This window comes from Anopheles coustani, chromosome 2 (genome assembly GCF_943734705.1).
Source record: "Anopheles coustani chromosome 2, idAnoCousDA_361_x.2, whole genome shotgun sequence".
In the NCBI taxonomy this organism is placed as follows: Eukaryota; Metazoa; Arthropoda; class Insecta; order Diptera; family Culicidae; genus Anopheles; species Anopheles coustani.
In genome coordinates, this window is record NC_071289.1 from 19,250,775 (window position 1) to 19,272,075 (window position 21,301).

Below are 21,301 nucleotides of genomic sequence, written 5' to 3' on the forward strand. Positions count from 1 at the left end.
TCTGGTCTTGTGTACAAGGTGTACACTGTGCAGCAGCTTTGCTCCCCCACCATCGTCGTAATCTTGACGAGTTGATCTGTTGATCATATGGTTGGTTGTATGGTTGGTGTGGCCAATGTAGGGCGGTACCTCACTCTGCGTTAGGCAGAGGGTAAGGTTTTGCTCCGCTAATGCGTCGTTCCACCCCGTCGTAATTTATTACAGCTGGGAAAACGTTGGACTCGCGTGATCGTCGACCAGGGAGGGGACAATTTCGATCAGCGCACGATGGTACTCGGTAGGGGTTGTCCTCGGAAACACCAAAAGGAGCCTCGTTCTACTTTTGAGAAGCGTGCGAGAGTCCGCGATCCGTTCTGCTGCCTTCAAGGGGGTTACATTTTTCGGAACGCCACAGTTGTTACAACACCCCAAGCAACACTATCTCTGTGAAAACCTCGAATAAGTCGTGCCGCGAAAGGTTACAGTAATCAAATTTTCGAGGCCTTGGACGGTGAATGGGTGAATGTTTGGCTTTTTATATTTCCCAGTTTCATAGTCTTATTGCGTACGTCTTAGACGTTTTTGATACCTCGTGCAAAAATGTTCCCTTTTACTGTCCCAATGTGTTTGTAACTTTCTAATTGCGTTAATTGTATAATGATGCTGTGATATTTTTCTCCAATTCCCCACCGGGAAGGATAAATGCTTCCAATGGGTTTTATAATGCCGGGTTGGTGATTAGACGATGCAGAAGAAGTGGGGCCATATTTTTTGCCATCTCCCCTCTGTTCCTCGTGCATCAATCCTTCTTGTCGTAGCTCCTTTTCCCCGCACATCGCAAAATGTGAATTGTGTTGCCCTTTCCCAATCAGCATCAATTAGTGCGCAATCGATTGCCGTTAGGGCTTCGCATAATTTACTTTCACTGTGGTGGCTCGTGGCCGGGAATCAACCCACCACGGAGAAGGGGGTAGAGATGGTTAGCGTCCATCTCCTTTGCCTCCACCCGTGTGCAACGTGTTCCAACCAACCCAGAGATATGGCATGCGTACTTCCCCCGTTTTATTCCAATGTTGGATGGATATCATCTTTTTGCTCTGTGTGGGTCTCTCCGGTTGGAAAAAATACTCCCATGCTTTATCATTTCTTGGGGTTTTTTGTTTTGCAACGGGAAAATCACCACCCGTGCGTTGTTCTGCAAAAAATACCCCCTCACCCGACCAGCTCCCAACTCGTCGGCGTCTTTCATTGTGTACGCGCGTGCACTATTTTTGAACTACTCGAGCAACAGTATGGCCGCGGGCACGTGTCAGTAAAAATAGTACCGTACAGCGTACTGCTGTAGGGTGGAGCGTGGTTTAAGTAGATTTGCAGAATGGAATGGTGGTGCTGCCAGTTCAGAAGCTAAAGGAGAGATTATAAACTAAGCCCACTGGTATTGCAAAACTAATAAACACTGGCATGCTCTTGTCCATTTATGAATGCAACCCGATTTCACGCATTGGATGCGTGATTGAAAGTATACTAACGTGAAGAATATTCGTATAGTTTAATATTTCCATATTTTATAGTATTTACATTACTGCATGAAAACTTTTACCAGTGCCAGGGAAATACGGGAAATACTCTATTTTCTAGTGTTTTGATATGGTTGAATTTGAAAGTAATTCGCTTTTTGTGATTTACCACATAAATGTTTCATTTTGTTTTTGTTCTTTGTAGTATAAACATTTTAATAAGAAATATATTAGATTTCAAAAGTTATTGAATTATTTATTACATTCATCTCAGTTTACTTGTTTGTTTGTTTAATTTTTCAATTTACTTTAAAGCTTGATGTAAAAATTGAATTCACCTTTTTATGAATTGTTTGCAGCCTATTCGTACCTCGTAAGTGTTATGCAATGAAAAAGGTGTTATTACACGCAAAAATGTATTTAACTTACAATTTTGACTAATTTGAACCATGTTTAAAGATAGACCAACAACTTAAAATATGCAGTTGTAGTAAATCTATCTCTTAAACATCTTCATAGTTTTTTTTTTTTAAATGGCACGCGCCAATTCACTGATTGGAGCAATTATCTGGAAGTGGAACGATAGTAAGTCCCGGCATCGAACGGATGATATTCTTAGGTTAGGTTTATAATTGTGTCACGAGTGTCCAGGAGCACGCTTGAAGGAGCTGATCAGTTCACCAGACGACGGTTGGCACAGTGTACTCCCCGAAGTGGGATTATCAGCGTAGTACTACGCGGATGCAACCAGAAAATGCTTTCCCTTCGTGCGCTCCTGGGATCCGCTATTGGCGATTGTTGAATCAAAGCCCCCAGACGCTTGTTTATACAACCTTCCGAGCATAATCAGGCTGGAATTTGTTGACGAGCGATTGTGGAGAGCGTTAAATGGACAAAGTATCGATCGCACGCGTACTTCGTCGGCAAAGTTGACTTTTGCTCCGGGTGTCCGGGGTTCGAATGCATCGAAACCGGATGTTTCCAGTAGAAATTCACCACCAGGGGTTTACATCGCCCGGGTCGCCCTTTTGGGTTTCGGTCCAGTCCCGACAATCGAGACTCACGATTTGTAGATGGCAAAAGGGATGGTCTGCACTTTTGCAGCTTCAATTCGGCACAATGAATGTCGGAGGCAGTATTATTTTTAATCACGCTTCCATGGAAGGTTGTTGAGAGTGTCTTTTCTTTTTCGGGCGTTGGCAGTGATTATTGCGGTGACCCGCAATACCAACATCAAAGGTTATCATCCTCGCGTTGGTCTGCATAGTCATTGGCTTGCTATCGCGCGGTTAGCGGTCGTTTGCTGATTGCTGAGTTTAACCTCTTGATTCCGCGCAGCCGCAACGTTCTCACGCGGGCAGAAATCAGAACCGCAGCTTCTACCATCCGACACTACATTGAGGGAGAAAATGGAACACGTGGACTTTCGTCCCGTCGTGTGTACGTCGTTCAGGGCATTACTTTCCCAAGGACAATCGCCATTTTCCCCCTTTCTTTCCATCTCTATCTATCTGGCGAATATATGCGGTAAGTAACCTCACACAAGACCAGATCGGTGCGGTCACACTGACCGCCTGGTCTGTTGCCGGGAGAAACGGGGCCGTTCACAGCACGCACTCCATCGGCCTTCCATGTGGCGCCTGGTGGCAGCGTTGAACTGGAAGAACAAGTCTGTCGACCTTCTTGTCCGCGGTCCGGCGCGCAAGGGTCGCGAGGTGGTTCTTTCACCGGCTCTGCTTGCAGCAGCAGAGTACAGAGTATGTGCCTGTGCACGCCGTTGACAGCTGATTTGAGTTAAATGAACTGTAAATTGCGCCTACCGGTCTTCGGTTTTCGCCAACCTCTACGACCAACCTTGGCGTATACGGAGGTAAAACCGATTCTCCGATCTGCGTCACCAAGCCGGCCAGCAGCACTCCACACATTCTGCTTGCGTCGTTCGTTGGGTTCAGTGTGCGACGCGATGTGCTGAAGGAGTTCACTTTTCAGCTACGCGTGGGTAGGTGTTCTTTATTTATATCCTTCGTCTTAAGCAGTCGACGTTGCCGACGTTGAAAGCTGGACAAGAAGGAGTGTAAAGAGAGAGCGGGATAACTCGTTTTCGGATGAAATGATGTATGCGGGATGGATTTGAAATCTGCTTTGTAAATTTAATGATTCGTTTGATTTACTTCTGCGTACCCTCCTGTTACCCTTGTTGATTGTAAAAACCTGAGCTCTGAGAACAACGTTATTATTATTGCAAACCGTTCCCAAATTATCCATCCATACAATGAATCAAGATTCGCAATCAAAATTTTAAACCAAATTCGTATCGTATGAAACTTGTGAGTCCTAATCTGTTACAAAATCTTGGCTCCTTTTACCTAGTGCACATGAAATAGTTCCTTTTTGTTTTAAACCAACAACTAAAATTTCTTTTTAAATGTGAAAAAGCGAGTGACACCGATTTTTGGAAAGAAAAATTTCTCTGTACCGGAATTCATTAAATTGTGGTTTTCGACATACAAACCACCAGACAGTATTATTCCAGTCCAGTTACGTAAATGTACCATGTCTGAGTGCTCCATCCCGGTTCCTCAGTGGAACTTATGCCTTTCCCTAAGGTGTGTGTGTGTGTTTGTCCCTCGTTTCGCCCCGAAGCCTGACCGTCAAACGAGCTCGTGTCTCCGCCCGGTTGCCGCTGCTCCGGCAAGGGGAAAAGTGAAAATCACCAGCCCCCCTCGGCGCGAGGTGTCCGAATTACTAGGTCACCGACGTACGGCGTGGAAGACGGTGTGGAGGAAAAGCCACCGCTGTCTGTTGGAGTTGCGTCGGACGTTTGCCTTCCGTGTGCCTTTCGATTTTGCAGACAGCAATCAACGGGGGGTGGCTACGGGGGGAGACATCGCCGTTGAGGTCATCATTTTCCCTACAGTGGAGGGTAGGGGGAGAGTGTATTTCCTTTACGAACAGAAGAAAACGGACTCTTGTAATGTCTTGGCAAAGAAAATTGCCAAACTCTCGCGATTTCTGCCGTGTCGAGGTCTTTATGTTTTAACTCTTTAACTTAGCGCTGGCTCGAGTAGGGAAGGGTGTTGGAATCTTAGCAGACAATCGTTTCCAGCCAACTATAACCCCTGGCCTACGTCGGCTTTTTTAAGACCTCTCTTATTCGCCAATTTCAGCGGAGGCTCTTCGTTGCCTGACACTCAAGTAATCTGCTTTTACCTCTTTTTGTGTGTGGTTTTTAGTTCGTTCAATTGGAATCAATCGTCGTCATCATCACGCGATCATCATCGTCGCTGCTGCGGGTCGTTTTCGTAATCAGTAGCATTAGTTTCACCTTTACTCACGTCACTGCTGACGGGTTAATATTGGTAGAACGTCGAGCAGTGGTTAAATTTGCGTTAGCTCCGAGCCCGAGCTGTTTTTGTTCCACTGCTCACCGATTAAGTCGATGACGAGCTGCATGACGCTGTTGATGATGCCACCACAGCAACGAAACCACGTGTTGTCAGTTGGGGCGACTAAAAACACAAATGTGGTTTCAACAAAGAAACGATTTCGGTTTTCGATTTTACATAGGAACTATCAACTGTTATCTGACCAAAGGACAAACCAAAAAACCGAGACGACTTGATGTTGAGTTCCCGTCATCCTTGGATCGACATCCCTCCCGCTTATCTTCGGCTGTCCGCTTCCTCCCTCAAACGTCAATGTAATGCACTCTGCGCCATGATTTCGTGTTGGTATTATTGAAACCTGCCTGATCAACTTTTCGGTGGATTCTTTTACACCAACTCTCCCGCTCGCTCTTACTCGCGAGCAACCTTTTCGCTTGACCATTTGCAACATTTTTTATGTTTCCTTCGTCCCATCGCTCTCGATGCTCTAACGAAACTCGTACATAACGGTTCGGTTCGGTCGACCGTTCCGGAGGGTGCCTCCTGCTGTGCGGTGTTCGGGGTTGGCTGCCTATGTGGAAGTTCGTTTTCCTTTCCGGCCGACACGCACACAGGCGCAGGAAAACATATGATTTGTCAGTACATAGCCAAGCCATTCCCCGGCCCGACAACCACTGGGAGGGGTCTAGGGAAAATCTTCACGCAAAAACCGAGAGTGTTAAAAGATGGGAGCATACGGAGGAGGATGTGTATTTTGATTATCGAGTTTTGCGCTTGGACCTCCACCGTGTGGAGCTTTATTTACTCTGTTTTGTGTTCGAGCATATGTTTTATTTTGGTGAAGAACGATTGTTTGTTGTTGAATACTTGGCCAGAGGTTTCAGAAAACCATTGCTTTTACTTAAACGTAATGTAATTTGATCCTATCTTTAGATCTAATTAGTTTAGGTTATGAGTATATTTTTTTCTTATTTCTTATTCCTACTTAATACTGCTCAATTTGACGATTGGACTGGGTGTGTTCTACCAATGTTCCAATGTTTATTGTTTGTATTGCGATCGGCTCGCATTGTTCTGGGCTCGCATCGCAAAAAATGCACGTTTGGAAGGTCGATGAAGCGGAAAAGCGATTCCCTTCCATCCACTTCACCTCGCACAACTTGAATTTCAAAGGCCCTAGCCCTCCATGGGGACGACTCCCGCTGAACAGAGTTAACCCATTAGCATGATTGCGATCAGAAGTGAATTGGATCCGACCCGTCCAACCGTAACGTCGGTAGTCAGTCCGCTCACGTGCTCGTACGATTCTTCCGCATACGATTAGAGGGGTCTCCATAAGTGGCGAACAAATGGTGCCTCCTCGTCCCTGCAGTCATGGAAAATCACTGCCTACCATTTTCCCCACCACCAAGCCGCTCGCTGTGGACTTGCTCTTCCCGGGAACTATCTTAATGTGCATGTCACGGGACTGCTAGAACGGAAAACGCTCCGTAATTCTCCCAGAAATAGACACACAAACATCAACACACGCCTAGTTCGTGACCCAGATTTTGCACCACACAAACTCCGGCAACTGCTGCTCGTTGGCAACAAGCACACACAGTTATGCTGCGCTCCTTAAGCTGTGGAGAACGCGCTGCCACATTGGTGGAGGGTGGTTGAGGGACCCCTAGAACATCACAACATAACCCACATCGGGCAGCACGAGGGTTGACACCGAGCATTTTCCTCCCTAGCAGCAGGTAGAGTACATAAGAAAGCACGCATCACCCGAAGCAACAATATGCTGCCTTTTGACGCAAGCAACATAGAGAGCGAAAATAATGTTAAGCTTGCGGTGTTGAGAAAGAGTAAATGAAGAACTCGTGCACAAAAGGAGAGCGCACGAGGAAAGAAAAGAATACACAGCAGTTTCCCAAACATCTCCCACGTGGGCAAGGGGATACAGGGTGGGCAGGGGGCCATCCCCCCCTGCACACAACAACCCGATGCCCGCAGCTCATGCTTCAGTTTTCCCCTTCGTCGCATACACCGTTTTATGATGCCTTCTTCTCGACGGGCTCTTAATTCCCTTTCACTCTCTATGTGGAGCATGGTACTGTTTTCCATGTTTCTATCATATCTTTTCTACCCACCACCCCTCCCACTGCTTCTGTTAACGCTTCAAAAGTCGACACTTCTCGGCATGCTCGCGTGTCCGCAATTTACCGTGGTCCATCTCTTCGGGACTTGTGCCGGGCTGAATAATAAATGTGACGATGTCAATCGACCTCGAAGGAAGAGCGAAGAGGGCGAAGGTGGTGGGCGCGACACAATTTTCTAGACGAGAGGTTCGTTATGGATTTGAAACTATTTTTAAAGCGATTGTTATGAAGGATGCCTACGGCGCCTTCAGTCGTGTGGTGTAATGTTGACTTCATTTTTGCACCTTTTACAACAAAACAATTGCAACAAATTATTATCAGTTTTTCTTTCCGTTTTTTTCTTCACACTTGAGTTGTGACTAATGAATCTTTCGATGAGATGCATTCATAAGTCACGAATCAGAATAACCCAATACTACTTCACAATCCTATTTGGACTGTGTGACATAATTCTCCGTTTTCCATGATCGTAGCAACATAGGAAATCAAATGAGATAAATTAATCTGAATTAGCGCTCACACATCCACACTCATCAGGTTTGTACATTTTAATACTGGTAATTGTTATTTTCGGTGGCAATATGCCACCCCAACCCGATAAAAGCAGCACGTTCCGAGTGTAGCAGAAATGTGTTAGGGAACATATCAATACATCCGTCGTTGTTGTGTTTCTTTTTTGTGTTCGTTGTAACACCTTGATGGAATGCTGCCAATAGGGAATGCTGCCCTTGTGTAGAAGTCCTTGACTAAAGAGTCCTCTTAGCTTCCTTTCTGGTTGTGGTACGTAGTTGGCAGACAATCAGGGGGTAAATAGTCCAAATGCAACTTATGTTATGGCTAATTAAATGGACATCACCAGCGGACGCCACGGGCGACAAAATAGTTATCGAAAACATCTTCAGTCAATCAGTTCTATAACGGATTGAGGAGCAGTGTGGCAGAATCGATCGGTGACCCATAAACATTGAACCACCCGAAATCGACCCCAAAACGCACGACGTTGTGCTTGAGGAAAGCGATTCAAACATTGGAAAGCCGTTTGGTTGCCCCAGCAGTGCGTGTATGCATAAACGTTCGGTATGGAATATGTTGTGGCCGCCTTAAGTTTGCGGCAGGTGGGAGGAGAGGGATAACCGCACACGTTGGTGGTTGCATAATTTATGTACAGCAACCAATCACCTGCAACTGTGCTACCGAATCTCTAGCAAAAGGCGTGTGTGTATGTACTGCATGTTTTCAAAACGACTGCACGAGGGAAGGGGTTCCTAGGGCTGAGCTTCATTATTTACCCCAACTGGTGCTGCTAGATTGATTGGATTTTTTGTCGCCATTGCGTGGGTATTTCACTTCGAAGGCCAACTCTAAACTCGTTAGGCAACAATTACTGAAGTGACTAGAGAGTCGATCGCCACTCTCTTTCTCTTTCAATGCTATGCCACGTGGTGGCATGATTTTGAGCAGATTTAACCTCATATCTTGTTTCTCCTCCCCACTTCCAGATGCACAGCGGTAGCTCCATATCACCGAAACACCCCGCCATTCCGGTTTCGATCGGCATCGCCTCGCTGGTGCTGGAGGGACGATCGTCCGCGCTCGATGACAGCTCGATCCACGCCAGCTCCCATGGCTCTGGAGGTGGTGGCGATGGTGGTGGAGGAGGCGGAACGGGAGCTGGCGGAGCGGGAGGATCTTCGAACGGTGGCGCGACCGACGAGGATGGTGGGTTTTGTGGCAAAAAGCGACCATCTTCTTCGACCACCTCATCTTCATCGGCTGGAGGACCCTCCGGGGGAGGCAGCGCATCGTCGTCGGGTGCGTCCACACTGCAGGAGTGCAGTCTGCTGGCCATCACCGAGGCGCACAAGCTGGCCAACGCCACGACCACCAACTGTCACATGACGGATGCATCGCAGCGTATTAATCTGAAGCTGCAGCAGATCCGCTCCTCCTGCCCTGGGACGAGCAAAGACGAGGTGCACCATCTGGTGACGGTGTCCGGGGAACCGGGCAGTGGCCGGGGCCGCTCAACGATGGACGATGGCGAGAGTCCGTACGGCGATATGATGTACGGTGTCGAAACGTTCGTAAATATCGCGTCGTCTTGGTCACACGAAGCCGGCCCATCCGCGTCGTCCTCCGCTGTCATCTATAGTGGATTCGAGAAGATGAACGTGCTCGGTACCGTGTCACCGATCAAGAATCACCCGATCGGTAACAGCTTCATCAACTTTTCCTCATCCTCACCCAACTCATCAATGGCGGCAGCGGCGGCCGCAGCAGCTGCCGTGGCATCCTCGGCTTCCCACTCGCGTAAATCAACCGGCAGCAGTAGTTCTATCAAGCAACAACAGCAGCAGCAGCAACGCCCCCGGGAAGGCCCTCACTGTGAGCAGTTTCTGAAGAAGATTGGCCTGAACAAACCCGATAGCTCCGAAGGGCCCGAGCATTGCTGTAGTTATCGTAATAAATACGTAAGTAGTACTGTTCGTTGTACAAGAAAGTTTAGGTCTTTTTTCGGCCATCTAACGGATTCTTTGGCTACCCTTTTCTCTTTCAGTGTCTTCGTTGGCAGGTTTACTTCAAGCAGCTTTCGACGATCCTGACGAACGGTGAAGCGGTGTGCATTGAGGTGTACCTTGGTCCGGAAAACCACACAATCCTTTTGGAACAATGGATTTTGAAGCTAGTGATGACGTAAGTTATCTAGTGTTGAGTGTAATTTTAAACTAAACTCATTGTGCGTCTTCTTAAACTATTCAGGAAATCGCCCACCACTATGACCCTGCAGTCGCTGTGCGCCGCCATTCGTAGCCAGCTGTACTTCTCCCAGATCTCCGCCTGGACGGATCTGATCAAGAACTCGCTGGAACCGGAAATTTTTAACCATCCGCGCATCAAAAATGTTTCCCCGATGATGAAGGGTCCTTCTTCCGCGGCCAACGCCACCACCACCGGCAAAGCTTCCTTTCTATCTCAGCAGGCCAAACTGGACATACTGTTCCGCATTCGCACGTACGATAGCACTGCATGCTTTAACGAGAAACCGCTCGTACACAACTTCCCGGACGCGAGCGTGGCCGACGGGTTTGTTATACAGGTATGCCTGAAAAGTTTGCCCCGCCTGGACCGCATCCCGGGCATCCACGCGGCGCTCGATGCGACTAAAATGATCGGCGCCACCGGCACGGCCGGGATACTGTCGGGCGATCGACTGGATCGGCTTCCGTGCCACGAGAAGGGCAAGCATCGGTGCGCCTTTCGGGAGTTCGAGCTGGACGATGACGAGGAGGGCGAGGCCGATGATCCGCGCATGGGAGAAGGGGACGAAGGGATACCGGGTATGTTGCTCACATCGGCGGCCGCCATCAGCCATCGTGAGAAGCAGCTGCTAAAGTACAAGAAGCGCATGCAGAAGCGAGAGAAGAAAAAGAAATCGTCCGGGTCGTCGTCGTCGGTGGCGGAATGTATCGCAAGATTTGCTGTTGCTTCAAGTTGTGTTGGTGGTGGTGGTGGTGCTGGTGGTGCATGTAGTAGTAGTAGTAGTGGTAGTGGTGGAAGCCTCAGCACCAGTAGCCGTAGCAATACCAACGGCGCCAGGCACGGATCCGCAGCGGACAGTTCGGCTTACGCATCACCGATGAGCTACAGTAGTTGTAGCAATGGGAGTGGAAGCGGAACAGGTGGCAGCATCAGCAAATCCCCCGCCAAAGGTCCGTATGGGATCGGTGGTGCGATTGGGAATGGTGGCACCACGACGGTGGTGTATCCGAATGGGACCACCAATGGAAGCTGTACCAATGGAAACTGCCACAATGCTTTAACGTCCTCAATCAATTCGATCCAGCCCCCACTGTACTCCTCGAACCAACAGCAAAACGGCGGTACTGCGATGATGGTCTGCTGTGATGATCGGTACCAAACGATCGCCGCCAATTCTAAGTCCACACAGACGTCGGCTGCATTCCCAGTGGTCACTGATGGTGCTGTGTCATTTGTTTCATCCGTCGCCACACAAACCGACGGTGGTGGGGCTACGACTTCGGCGAACAATTATTGTGCCGACTGCTGTCGATCTCGGGTGGAGGAGGAAAAATCCGTGTCTAGTTATTCCGCTGGCAGCATAAACGGTCCCGTGAAGGTGGTTCTAGGAACGGGCCCCGTCGGTAGCAGCAGTAGTAGCACAAACAGTGATAGACATATGCAATATTTTAACGATTACTATACATCTTACGATATTATCAATGATAACTGTGATAAACGTCATCCAAGGCCGCAAACAGCAAGTGCCCACCACTTGCGGGTGGTGGATGCACCGATGGAAACTTCCATCACCACCACCGGGAGGGAAGGCGTAGCGTTCCCTGAGAAGATGGTGGCCGAAAACGGTACTCGTCCACGACCGTGCTTCATAGTCGGTGGCGATGGCTACGAGGGAGACGAAGATGAGGGCGAAGGCGCTGGTAAGGCCAGTGGTGTAATCATGCCAAACAGTGGAGGAGACGAACGTCCACTGCAAAAGGGTGACCTTTTACTTCAAGCCATCCAAAGAACTGCCACCCTGAACAGTGTTGGTGGAAGGAACAAGAACGGAGGTTCGTTTGCGACGGAAGTCAATCACTCCCAGGTGATGGATGATGGTGGTGTGCTATCGGAGCAGAAAAAAAGTGGTGGTCATGCATTAAATAACAACAACTACGTTACGGCAAACAACAATAACATCGGAGAGGGTAGCCCGAAAATTTGCTCCAAAGGTGATCGAGAGGTGGGCATACCCTGTGACGAAGGCGGGAAACAAAAGGAACCCAACGGCGGTAATGCCACCGAGCACTGGCAACACCACCAACACCAGCACGAAGCTGGCGATGGAAACGGTGGGTCGGCGGTAAAGTGTGAAAGAAGCGAATGTGATACCTTCAGCAAGGAAAAGTTAGACTTAGGTGACTGTCGTCTGTGTAAGCGACAAAAAACGAAACATAATTTTAAACTGAATCTTACCAACCTACTATCGTCGGCGGTTATGAAGGTGACATCTGGTCGCGACCGCGGGCTGGTATCGGTGGCCCCTCCGAAAAAACCGATCATCACGACGGTCGTTGACTGTGGCTCGACACCGCCCGGTTGCCGGCGAACGCTGTCGGAAAGCCTGGTCGGTCATCTTACCCTTCCCGTTGGATGTTCGAAGGGTGGCGCTGGAGCACACGGATCCATGGCGGGAGAGGAGGGAGCCTGTTGCGGTGGTAACGGCCGAGAGGAAGCCAACAACGATCTTTACCCGATCGGTAGTGCGGACATCAGTCCGGGCGATAGTCCGATGTTGAGCAGCTCGACTGGAGCCGTCGGAAACGGTGGCGTTTTTACCTTCGATCAGATGAAATCGTATCGGCGTGCGTTTTCCGAAGATGTTATCGATACAATCACCACCAGTACGAGCAATGGTCGCAGCCACATCGTCCAAACCTCGGAGGATAGCACCGAGGAAGATGATGATACGAGTGGAGACAATGAGAACGAGCACGAACTAGATCTATGCGAGCGTGTTCCGAAACGATGCGGTTGTAATGGGCGTCTCTCCAACGGAAGTAGTCCGCTCGCGATGGAACCGAGCGCCCACACTATGGCACACCATCGGGCGCAAACCTCCACACCTGCGGCACCAAGAAGTGGTGCAGGAAAATGCAAAGAACCACTTTACATCAGCTGCTCGGAGACGGATTGTTCCGTCAGCACGGCAAGCAGTGTATCGCCGCACAAAAAGCAAATCCTTAGCTGTGCCGCGATCAGTGGAGGAGGTTCCGGAAGCCGACCTTTGGAGGCCAATAGGACGGGAGGAGGTGGAAGTACGCCCAACGTACAGCAGCTGATGCAGTATAAATCTTCGCCAAAAATCAATCTAAATTACGTCTTCTGCTTGTCACCGCTGGCACGCGACGATTCCGGTTTTACCAGTGGTAGTAGCCCGGCTACCTCGACCAGCTACCCTGCCACATCTCCAATTGCCATTGATGGCAGTGGAGCGGCGTCGGGGGTAACTCCCGTAGGCAATGGTGGAGCGGCAGGTTGTTTCGGGTCCTCAGGTTCGAAAGGTCCTCGAAGTCAGAACGGTGGGAGCACCAGTCTTTTCCGCTACGACTTCGAAGAAAGCCCAATCAGTCCCATTTCGGGCACGATAAAATCCAAGTCCGCCCCGGCGTTTCCGTTTTCCCCACCCACCACCGGTGCCCTGTCTCCACGGTTTCTGCGCAACGCCCAACAGCAGCGTCTCCATCGCACGCGCTATCCGTCGGAGCGTTCATCAGTCTCGGAGCGGTCATCGATCGGCTCGGATGAACAGCTGTCGGACGACGATCTGCCATACCTGCTCGACTCGTCAAATGGCTACAGTCCTCTTTCGAGACACCAGCTGGCACTGATGAGTGGTGGATCGCCGTTGAAATTGGGACAAGCTGCGATAACCCGCCCGTCACAAATGCTCAGCAAGGTTCTGAATCGAAATCTGTTCAAGTTTGGCCGAGCGCCGATGCTCGGTACGCTCGAGGAGTCGTTGCTGCAGCGTCGCCTGAGCCCAAAGTTTCAAGTCGCCGATTTTAAGGTGCTACTGGGGGCCTCTGGAAGCTTCTGCCCCACGCAGCTAACCATCCCGGTCGCTTCCTACTTCTATGAGCTCCCCGGACAACATCTCACCACACCTTATGTGGTACGTTTTTGTTGTTGTTAATACGTCGCTTCACTCTCTTGCACGATGTTGTTTCGTCGTTACTAATTTTTCTTCTCTTTTTAACGACATTGTAGTGTGAATTACGTCTTCCAAGAAAGGGATACTCGATACCGCGCACTGGCACCGTCCAGGCAACGTTGCTCAACCCACTCGGAACAGTGGTGCGGATGTTTGTCGTGCCGTACGACTTTCGCGATATGCCGGCAATGTCGACTACCTTCATCCGACAGCGTATACTAGCTTGCGACGAGAGCAGCCTGAAGTTGCTTGGCAAAAACATCGAACAGCTTAGCAACGCCGAACAGATGAAGCTGCTGCGCTATGCAATCCATTTGCGGTAGGTTTTGGTTCGGTTTGCGCCGGTTGAATCAAATGTATTCCATTTTATTATAATTATTTTGTTATCTTCAGGTTTCAAACGTCGCGATCGGGAAAGTTGTCACTGCACACCGACATCCGTCTGCTGATATCCCGCCGCACGGACTGTGATACGGCTGCTGCCCATGCGAAAAATCTGCTCGAGTCCCCGAACGAACTGAAAGTGGTTACCATTGTACCGGAGAATCCCAAGTTTAGTTTACGTATCGATAAGCAGTAAGCCAGTAGAGCCAAATTTACTTGTTTGACCAACGCTCCGCTCCTTGCAACCGCCAGCATAGTGCGTGATTTTGGTCGCTCTAAATCGCCCTTGAATGGCAGCAGGAGTTCATATTAGCAGCTACTTTTTTGTAAGCTGTCGTAAATGCGCCGGAATACTTCTCATTGGTTGCTTTACGTCAAAGTAAAGGAAGTTTTTAATTGTACCGATTTTATCGATTTTCGAATTGCGAAATCGATTTTTATTACTTGAATTTTTTGTGCAATCAGTTGTGCTGTAAAGTAAGGAGTATATACATTTTTGGTAATTATTTTTTTGAATATCCACCAGCAACAACATGTGATCGAAGCTAGCTGCCCTTTTGTTGTGTTTCATATGGCATCTTGCATTTGTCCTGTATTGGCAAACGAGCATGTCATTGAGGAAAGATTTTTTGGTAAGCGGAAATGTTATCACGAAGTTTCAATGCCAATCAAGATTGGTAGACGTTTGCCTCGTTTTTTTTACTCCCAGACGGTAATTGTAAAACTCTGTTGGGTCATCGTTCTGTTTTGTTAAGGGTGGTTATTTCTACCAAATATTCGGATCCTTTTAAGTATATCAAGACGAGTTGGACGAATCCCTTCCCCAAAGGGAATGGTATGTGGGCAAGAAATGGTCCGGTCTATACCTACGTTCAACAAACCAACTTTTAAAGCGAGGGAAAAGTAATCTGCTAACTACAAGCGATTGTGATTATACGTCAGTTTAGTTTTATGCTTCAACTGTGATTGATGATTACGTCGACGATGAAGGGGTGGAAGGAAAGTGTTAAAATTGTTGCTAGCATTGAACGTAACGTAACAAAAAAAACATAACACAGGCACCTTTTGAGCTTAGATGCAGATTGAGTGTGAAATTGTTTTTGAAGAGGAAAAAGCATACGTTGCAAAACATACACAGTTATGTTATCATTCCCGACAGTTGATAAAACAAAAACACATATTCTGAGGCAAAGTGTACGATTTTCGCTAAACAAGATGATATCGAGCGATACAATACAATACATGTGTAACAGAGTTGTAGATACTACACGGTTTTGTTCATTGTGATGAATACATTGGCGATGTGCGGAGGATGCTGATTTTAGGTAATAATTTACATTCACTTTTCAATTTTCGGCCCGTAATTGTTAATGCTCTCAAGTGATACGTTTCACCCGTTAGCTCGCAACCGGTGTAGTTGTGGTCAGTAACTTTTCATATGTTTGTTTCACTGTTGTCACACATTATTTGTTGATCAAGCCCACAAACAAATGGTTTGCAATTGATAAGGTTTTCGTTGTCGCAATACACTCAACAAACCCTCACCGAATCGCAGGATACTTTTTTAAGTTTACCATGTTGACCCAATGCGGTCCAATGACGTCATTTCATTACAATTTTGTTTTGCAACATATAAAACTGTGGAAAGGATACTTTACGAAAGATTTGAAGAAATGTATGTTTATATGTGTGTGAGTGTGTGTGTGCAGATTGGCCAAGCCTAGTAGTGGCGCAAATGGATGTTAGATATTCAACCACACTGCCATATTGAAGCGAATCCATACAACCTCCAAGGGATAAGGACATGCAACTCTGCAGGAAATCGTCAACCCCAAGGAGGGACATTAATCTTTCATATTTAGCTAATCGTTCCCATAAATCTGACCGAAGAGATCGATCGCACGTTATTATCGTAGAATGGAGATGACTTTTCTCATCATCAGGTTTTATGTGGAATATGTCTAAACGAGCTGAAGGTTGAATTGAATACGGTTGTATGACGACATTGCGTAGCCCTGTAGGAAACGGTTCTTGTTTGTAGATAAGCAAAGCAAACTAGCCTCCCCATTCGAAACTATTTGTGTCCTCTTCCCTTTTTCCCCCCTTCCGTCATATGCAATTTGTAGAAAATGGGGTAGATACGTAAGAACGAAAAATTCTATGGACGAGATGTTGTAGCTCTGCCTGTGGCTTATCAGTGCATTGCCGCGTGCAGCATGGATTAGGCAAATTCCTTCAATGTGTTCCCATGCTTTGCACAACGCTGTGCTGCGCCACGTTAAGAAAATGTAATCGATCAACGCGGAGAAAGCGATGGGAAGCAAAAGGCAACCACCGATAGAGAATTTTAAAAAAGGAGATACAAATACAGCAGAGGACCAGAATGGTAACTACAAGCATATGCAGCGCAAGACAAAAGTATAACTAGTCACAAATAGAATTGGGTCACAAAGAGCAGAAAGGAATAGGACAACATCTTCATAAGCCACCGCACACTGGACACGCCTCAGATGAGAATAAAAACATTTCAAAACGAATGAAACGTAAGTTTCTAACGTAACTTACCAATAGAACAGATTTCCCATTCTGAACGAATTAAAAGAAAGAGTTAGTAAAACACATACAAGATAGGTAAGAAAGCACACGAAAGGAGTATGGTTACTGCCGGGCAGAAACCGTGGCTTCCGTCGGGGCTGTTGTAGATATGTTTTGTAGACGAAAAGGATGTCGTAAGCATGGCAGGAATACAATTAGAGGACGAGGGAAAACTTTAACTTTACGAATACAAAAAGAACAACAATAGACAAAGTTAAATCTCAAGCCGAAAATCAATCGTTCAAAAATGCAATTATTTTTGTTTGACGATTTGATGCCGAAAAAGTTACAATATTTTTCGATGCTCACGTTAGAAATATTATTTCACAGACTAAATGTTAAAACCCCCGATTGAGAACACCCTTTTTAGTAGGGGAATGTGTAAGTTTGTGGATTGTAGAGGATTGCTGCAGAAGCAAATCGATAATTCAACTGCTGGATCAGAGTGAAATTTAAACCAAATATTAAGATCAATATACCACACTAATGATGATGATGATGATGATGATAAATCCCTTGGAACAGTAAAAGCCAAGCCATGATCGCACTATGTATCGAATAATGAAATGGCACCGGTGTACTAATCACTTGACGTTTAGTAGTAAAAACAAAATAGTAAAAAGTTGCAGTCAACTGCTGGGAATAATAAAACTTCGACACGATGGAATAATAATGCAAGCATGCAAGAGAACGCTGGAGGTGTGTGTAGCAAGAGGAAATGGTGGGAAAATAATAACAATATACATTTACTATATATTTATATACATTTTTTCAGAAAAGTAATGAAAAATATTTAATGAAGTAATAAAGAAAAACGAAATAATTCACTAGATGTTCAGTTAAAAACGAAAACTATAAAATAATGTCTTTAATTAACATTATAAATCAATTCTATGGTAAAGGGGTGGGGTGCAAGTGCATTAGCTCTTCTTCTTGGCGCAACGACTGTGTTGGTAAGGGCTTTTCTTTCTGTTAGCAGGGATAGTATTGGGGGGGGTTCTCGAACCCACGCCGTCAAGGTGGTAAAAGCCCCCCGGCGCTCAAGGGCCGATTACCGGCGCTCCCGCTCGGCTGTCGCTTTACGCTGGCTACTTTTCAATAACTTTGTAAGGTAAAGTGGGGCAGCACGCCCCCCCTAACCGAAAAACATTTCTCTCTTCTCTATTCATTAAAAGCATTCTATTTTTTCATAGTTGAATTTTTAAACATCTTTTTTATGTACGAAAAATAAGAAAAACCACTTCAAACTTATCAATTTCTTATAAAATAAGGTTTTCGAAGGACCTTTTGGATTTGACTCCGTTGACAAAAGTGGGGCAAGATGGCCCGAGCGGTGGGGCAGGACGCACCCCAATGTAAACATGGGGCAAGACGACCCAAAACAAACTGAAAATGGACCAAGGTTGCTTGTTGAAAGGTTAGTCTATGCAGAGGCACGAGTAAACAGTCCTATACTGAGCCCTTATCGATGCCCGTACCGGCATCTTGCCCCAACTTTCCCTAGTTATTTTTCCTGTAAATGTTTTATTTTTCTACATGCTAATTATTTTTATATTTCTCGAGTACTGTTTATGATTCCAAGTGCTATAATTTTGGCCAACGGAATATGTGGAAACGTAAATCGAAAAGACGCAAATATTGTAAGTGACTATACAATTCGGCGCGTACTGTATACACTGTAGTATCACAACTTCTCTAAACCTTGCAAACGACCAAGGTCGCTAGATGACGCTATTTGTCAAATGACGCTGTCAGTAGTTTCGTGTGTTTTGGGTGCTCCTAGTAGGTCCTTCTCGGAAGAAAGAAACAGTACGGAAATAAATTGTGTTAAAAAATGAAAGCCCACTTTATTCGCAATACGTTTGATCAGTGATCGACCAGCTCTGCAAAGTGTTGGCAAAAGGGTGGCGCTTGCGCTTGTACGATCCCCTAGCAATCGTTCATGTTGCGTACGACGAGCTGGCATCGCAATCACCCCGTTCTGTGTCATTCATCGTGCGTCAGGTGCGTTTTTTCGCTGTTTGTGGGGCGTTCCGACAGAACAAGCAATGCGATCTTGAAAAGGCTATTCGGGACGGAACATTTGTGCATGATGGTCGTGCGCTCGTATTAGACGGCGATCATTTGTGTCGGTATCGTTTAGGTGCATCCACCAGAGAGTGAATCAACCCGATGGAAACTTCGTTGCACAATTGATTTTTCGTGTTTTTGCACCATCCAGGTATCACTCCGTGTGGGTGGGTAGAACGAATCGAAAACAAACAAACTTTTTCACTGCAGTCTGGGCAGCGGTTAGGAAATAATTGCACCGTTAAAGCAAGGTCAAGCGAGCAGCGTCGTGAGCCCGTGGACGTTTGGTATTTTGCTTCGTTAAGCAAGTGTAGCCAAAAAAAGCACAGGCCACACGATGGAAGAAAAACTGTTCACCAGCGTCGAAGAGGAGTGCGTGTACTGGAAGGAGCGCTGCCTGAAGGTGTCACAGGAGCGGGATGATGCGCAGCGTGAGTTCGATGACTTCACCGCCGAATCGCGTCAACTGGAGGCCGAGCTGGAGATGACGGTCGAGCAGCAGGAGAAAAAGATCCGCGATCTGAACCAGCTGGTGAACCAGCTGCACACGGAAAATGAGTCCTACAAGCGGAAGATGCAGTACACGGAAAACGAAACGAACAAAATCGATGCGGACTATCGGATTCTAGCGAAGGAGAACGAAAAGTTGAAGGTATGTTAGCCGAGTCCTTCACCATGGCAACCATGGTTTATGTCATGCGAGGTCACTACACGGTTCCTTTGTTTTCTTGTTTTTTAGATATACATACGCGAACTTGAGCAGAAAAATGACGATCTGGAGCGAGCGAACCGGGTGGCCAGTGAAAGTGTGGCCGAGTTCGAATCGATGCTGAACCAAGCGTACGAAAAGAATGCCTTGCTCGAGCTGGAGGTGGATGAGAAGGAGCGGATGCAAATTAAGCTGCAGCGATTGATGGATGAGGCGCGCGATTTGAAGCAGGAACTGAAGGTGCGCACCTTAAAACCGGAGGAACACGCAGGAGAAAAGTTCGGGGAAAATTCGGTGGAAGGCGAGGTAGATGTAAGCCAGCACGAGCCAGGACCGAATGAAAGTACGACGACGATTGCCACGGCGGTCACTTCCGGTACAAGCACTCAGCTGAATAACGTTAGTTTCGGTGATGGTTCGGAAACAGAACTGGCTGGGACTAAGCTGGAAACATTGAATAACAATCTAAACAGCAGCAAACAGTCCCTGCTAGTCAAGGGAAGTACGGGAAAATTGAACGATGTTGGGCGTGACACGAAAACCGAAGGTGACAAAACGTTGGCCGATGTTGTTGGGGATGGTTTGTCGAAGGGCACGTTACTGCTATCCCCCGGCAGTCAGCTCATAATGGAACGCAATGGAAATAATGCACCAACTACGGCCCTTGTGTCCAGCACTCCCTCAAGCCTAAGTGGAGTGAATGCACCGATGGCACCGAGCGACCGTGTGTCAACGTTGAACATTGTGGCCGATTTGCTCCGGCGGCTGGATAATATGGAAGCTAAGCTGAAGGCTTGGAAAATACACAAACCTTCATCGCGAACAAGTAAGGGGATTCCGTCGGACCGTGCAGGTTCTGCTAGCACGATGACGTCGACCACGACGACGGAAAGGACGGGCGCTCACGGTAGTCTCAATCATCATCACAACCACCAGCACCACCGACAGTCGCTACACAACAACCGCGAGACCGCGTCCAGTCTACACCATAGTGCGCACGCCGGTTCAGGACTTTCCTCGACAGCGAGCAGTCACCATCTCACAAACAACTCGCATCTACACAATCACCATAGCAACAGTTACCAAAGCCATCTGCACCATCATCACCATCACGCCGACAGTAATCTTTCCCTCAATTCGCTCGGTTCGGGCACGAGTGGAGACGGTGCGACACTGGGCGGCGGTGCGGCAAACTGCTGCGGCATGAGCAGTGGCAACGTGCAGCTTCACTCTTACCAACCGACCACCATCACCATTGGTACGCAAACGCCCCAAACACACCACCAGACTGCTTCCTCCCCCAAGGTGGAGCTTCTGCGAACGAACAAGTGAACCATTTCCCGCTTCCCCAAACAAAAAAAAAAGCTGCGAGTCTGTCGTCCTTCAAAACCATAAAACGATCGGATTTCTTGCCTTTGGCGTGAAACGGACCAGGCGGCACCCAGCGCGACATCCTTTCATAAACACAAACAAACCGCCGGACGGGATGTGTCTGAGCAGCGGGGCTTTCAGAAAAACTCGCCACTTGGTTAGAGTTTTTGAATTCTTTTCTTCTTGCATAAGAAAACAACACGGTCGTGAGATATTTAAGTTATTTAATGTACTCTGCGATGGCACGATTCACGTCCGTGTCGAGGTGGAAATAGGGTTGTATTGACAAAGCATCAGGAGTTTCCTTTCCGCTTCGCTTCGGCGTTCAATCGGTTCTATGTTTTAATTTAAGTACCCACCTTTCGTCAGTTGTATATATAGATACTATAACGCCATGCCAGGAGTATGGAAAT

The 21,301-nt window shown here is 47.4% G+C and overlaps 2 protein-coding genes across 4 annotated transcripts in view; both read left to right on the top strand.

Moving 5' to 3' along the window:
* LOC131267761 (protein Atossa) overlaps positions 1-15,335 on the top strand; it is a 34,405-nt gene extending 19,070 nt beyond the window's left edge. For both annotated transcript variants that reach the window (XM_058270715.1, XM_058270714.1), the window contains 5 exons: positions 8,526-9,497; positions 9,584-9,720; positions 9,787-13,720; positions 13,816-14,078; positions 14,153-15,335. In XM_058270715.1, the coding sequence (XP_058126698.1) occupies positions 8,526-9,497; positions 9,584-9,720; positions 9,787-13,720; positions 13,816-14,078; positions 14,153-14,339 (5,493 nt within the window). In that variant the 3' untranslated portion in view covers positions 14,340-15,335. The remainder of the gene's footprint in view (positions 1-8,525; positions 9,498-9,583; positions 9,721-9,786; positions 13,721-13,815; positions 14,079-14,152) is intronic.
* Positions 15,336-18,543: 3,208 nt separating this feature from the next.
* LOC131267512 (nuclear distribution protein nudE homolog) lies at positions 18,544-21,167 on the top strand. Of its 2 annotated transcripts, XM_058270408.1 has the most exons (3): positions 18,544-19,460; positions 19,548-20,394; positions 20,458-21,167. In XM_058270408.1, the coding sequence occupies exons 1-3, from the start codon at positions 19,146-19,148 to the stop codon at positions 20,847-20,849; spliced, it is 1,554 nt and encodes a 517-aa protein (XP_058126391.1). In that variant the 5' UTR covers positions 18,544-19,145; the 3' UTR covers positions 20,850-21,167. The 2 variants fall into 2 exon arrangements, with proteins under 2 accessions (XP_058126391.1, XP_058126390.1); XM_058270407.1 differs by having other exon boundaries at positions 19,548-21,167.
* Positions 21,168-21,301: the final 134 nt, after the last annotated feature.